We start from the raw sequence: 3122 nt of genomic DNA, 5'->3' as shown, positions 1-3122 counted from the left end.
GGGCTTGCCGACAACGACGTCGCCTAATCGAATGTCATGGCTCTTTCTTGGGACCCCGCCTCCAATTCCTACCATAAGTGCAAACTGAAGGCGGGGAAAAGTCACATGCATGCGAGCTGCAACAGCAGCGGCAGATACTGCCCCGTACACGCCATTTGGCAGGTAGGCAATGACTATGTAATGGCCATTCAGTTCCCCGAAGTCGTACGCGTTCGAGTCATTGGGCCGTGAAGGTGAGCTGTGGGTTCTGTCCAACATGACACGGGCTGCCGTCGCCTCGAGAGGCAAGGCACAGATCCAAGCAACTGTGTAATCTTCATCCTTGAGAGAAGCCATAGTCTGCATGTCGTAGATGGACCAGATGTGTGATAAGACAGTTTCACGACCAACGGTGTGCTGAAGGATGCCATATATTCACATTTCCGTCGGAAGAGGGGTAATAAGCCAGAAACTACACATCCTGCAAGGCTGAATTCGCCCGACCGCCACAGCCCCCCGACCGTCAGCCATCGGAACAAGATAGCCCTGCGGCCTGGTATCCTCGCCACGTCACCATGTATCATAGAGAACTCGATGATTGGCTCATGAACGGGCGGGGTAGAATCGTTGTACCATACCAACCGTGACGGGATCTTGAATTGCTGGACCAGCCAAGCTCAGTTCAGCCATCTGGTCCGGGCACGTCCGTGTCTGTTTAATTGTCGACCATATTCAGTGTCGAGCCACCAAGTTATGAAGTCATCCTCTTGGGCTGGCTCGAAAAGAACCCAGTTTTTTCTGCGGTCAGATCCGACGCGTCTCAGGGTTGGTGGAGGCTTTTCGGCAAGGACATCAAGGCTCTCGCTTGACCGTGGAAAAGGCTAGTTATATTTCAGCAGAAGACCAAGAGCGCTGGCTTGAAGAACTTTTACCGATATTCGGAAGTCTGAGTCTAGGAACGCATCGGATGATGGCTCTATTGATAGCACCGGGCTGAATGTATGAGCCATCGATCTCAGTGAGTATGAAATGGCAGAGGCCATGGCTATACCTCATTATCGTGCTTTGAATGAGGACTCATGATATATAGGCAAGGTGGTCCTCCTTTTTTTTTTTGGTCGCGTTATTGTTTTGTGACCTGTCAATTTGTTGCGCTTCAGTCAACCCGCGGGTACCCCAAACCCGACCCAACCCGGAAAACCCGTACGCATCCCCGCCACAGGACAGTAAGAAAACGCCAATTTCATGCTTCCAGTTCATGGTTAGCTGGAGGTAAGAGATTATTAGAGGTCTAATGAGCATTCATGGGCGACAGATGGCTGAACGATTTGGCAGAACCGGCGTCTGAGGCAAAACTAAAGTAACATTTATGTGAGTGTAGCAGTGGAGACTAAATATATATATATAATCATAAAGGTGTCAGAACAAATGTTTTGCCGCTAGAATAGTGTGATAAGTATCTAATACTAAAATTACCGCTAGTGACTAATCATTTTTATGCTGGCATTATACTAACGCTGGGGTCAAATGGGTTAACCCATGGGTACCCGCCAAGAACCCACGGGCAGGTTCTGAAATCGAGAACTGCTCAAATAATCGGCTCGCGCTAAGATCTTGGCAGTGGGGCTGGGAAACAATAGTCAGGTGTCTGAAGGTCAGAGGAATTTCGAGACCGCCTATATCTCGGGCGAGCGAAGAGCAAGGGGAAAACCAGGGCCAAACCAGGGTCAATCATCTGTAAGAATCATTGAACGGAAAGATCGTTGAAGAGAGAAATCCGGACATTAAACGATCGCGAGTTATTGAGGTGTTGTGACTGTCATTGTGTGTGCCGAGCGAGCACTAGTCTCGGCCCGATGGCGATCCCGCCCGCAGGGGTTACCGAATCCCATCCCACAAATACCCAAAAACAGCGACAATTTTCAGCGACTATGACTTTCGCCCAAGGATCGCAGCAGCAAGAAAACGCCGCAGGCGAGGCCTCGATGGAGAGGAAAATGAGCCGATTGCGAACCCTGAATTTGCGACCGGCGGAGAAAGCAACGGGCGGGTGACAAACCAAGATGTCCGACAGTATTTCAACAGCTTCAATGAGGCACTCAAACACCAGACCGAAATAATTGAGACAGTAAGGGCGGAGGTCCAAGAACTGAAAGCCGAACAACAGCTCCTGCGAACCCACAATAAGGAACTACAGGAACAGATCTAGGCCCTACAAGCCAAACTGGAGGCCCAACCGCTGAATACCCCCGCGAACAGATCCTGGGTGGAAGTGGCTGCTAGCAACCCTCAGCCAGACCCCGCGAGAACCGTCCCGCGCCCCAGGAAGGAACCCAACTGTGTTCAAATTAGTACCGCACCAACCCTTAATCAAGATATCGATAATGACCGATTCTCAAGAGCCCTGCCCACCGAAGCAGCGAACACGCACCTCAGGACCGCCCTGCTGAACGCAGAGACCACCAGAGAAGTGCAAGTCGCGGGCATTAGTACTACAAAAACGGGGTATGTCATCTGATTCCGGGACACCCAGTCTGTGGAGACAGCCCGGAACAGCACCGAGTGGCTGGAGGAGTTGGGAAACAACACTAAAGTAGGAAGGCCCTGGTTTGGGATCATGGTTCACCGAGTCCCAACTAAGGACTTTGAACTAGAAGGAAACAAGAAACAGGGAATCAAGAAGATGATGGCTGAGAATAAACTCCATGACAAGAAATTCTAGGTCGAAGATATTGCATGGTTGAAGAAGAGGGACATGCCTTTAAGGAAATCAGCCTCGATGGGGGTCTGGTTGGATTCACCGGAGGTAGCAGAATGGATTATCGATAATGGACTGTTAGTGGGGCAAAGGTTCATCGGGAGCGTGGAACCCTACCGGGTGGAGAAGAAGAGGTGCCGCCGCTGCCAACAGTTTGGCCACCTAGCCTGGTCATGCAAGGAACGCGTGAAGTGTGGACATTGCGCAGGTCACCACAACCAGCGTCACTGCTTTCCAGGAATAAGACCAAGATGCTCAGACTGCAATGGAAACACCCAACAGGCGACCGGGTATGCTTGGCATCCCCTAACCCCAGTCCATTCCAATGACAGCAAACCTTCGCTTCTTACAGTTGAACGTCATGAAATCGAGGGCAGGGATGGAA

General features: G+C 51.0%; 1 protein-coding gene across 1 annotated transcript; it reads right to left on the bottom strand.

Moving 5' to 3' along the window:
- ASPBRDRAFT_671987 (uncharacterized protein) lies at positions 1–336 on the bottom strand (the record flags this gene model as incomplete). The annotated part of the gene is made up of 1 exon (XM_067628852.1): positions 1–336. A coding segment is annotated over one exon (336 nt), but the record flags the coding sequence as incomplete, so codon positions are not given.
- Between the last annotated feature and the right edge of the window lie 2786 nt (positions 337–3122).

The sequence above is a fragment of the Aspergillus brasiliensis genome, assembly GCF_001889945.1.
Source record: "Aspergillus brasiliensis CBS 101740 unplaced genomic scaffold ASPBRscaffold_42, whole genome shotgun sequence".
Classification (NCBI taxonomy): domain Eukaryota; kingdom Fungi; phylum Ascomycota; class Eurotiomycetes; order Eurotiales; family Aspergillaceae; genus Aspergillus; species Aspergillus brasiliensis.
The sequence above is the reverse complement of the archived record's forward strand: the minus strand, read 5'-3'. Positions and strand labels throughout refer to the sequence as shown.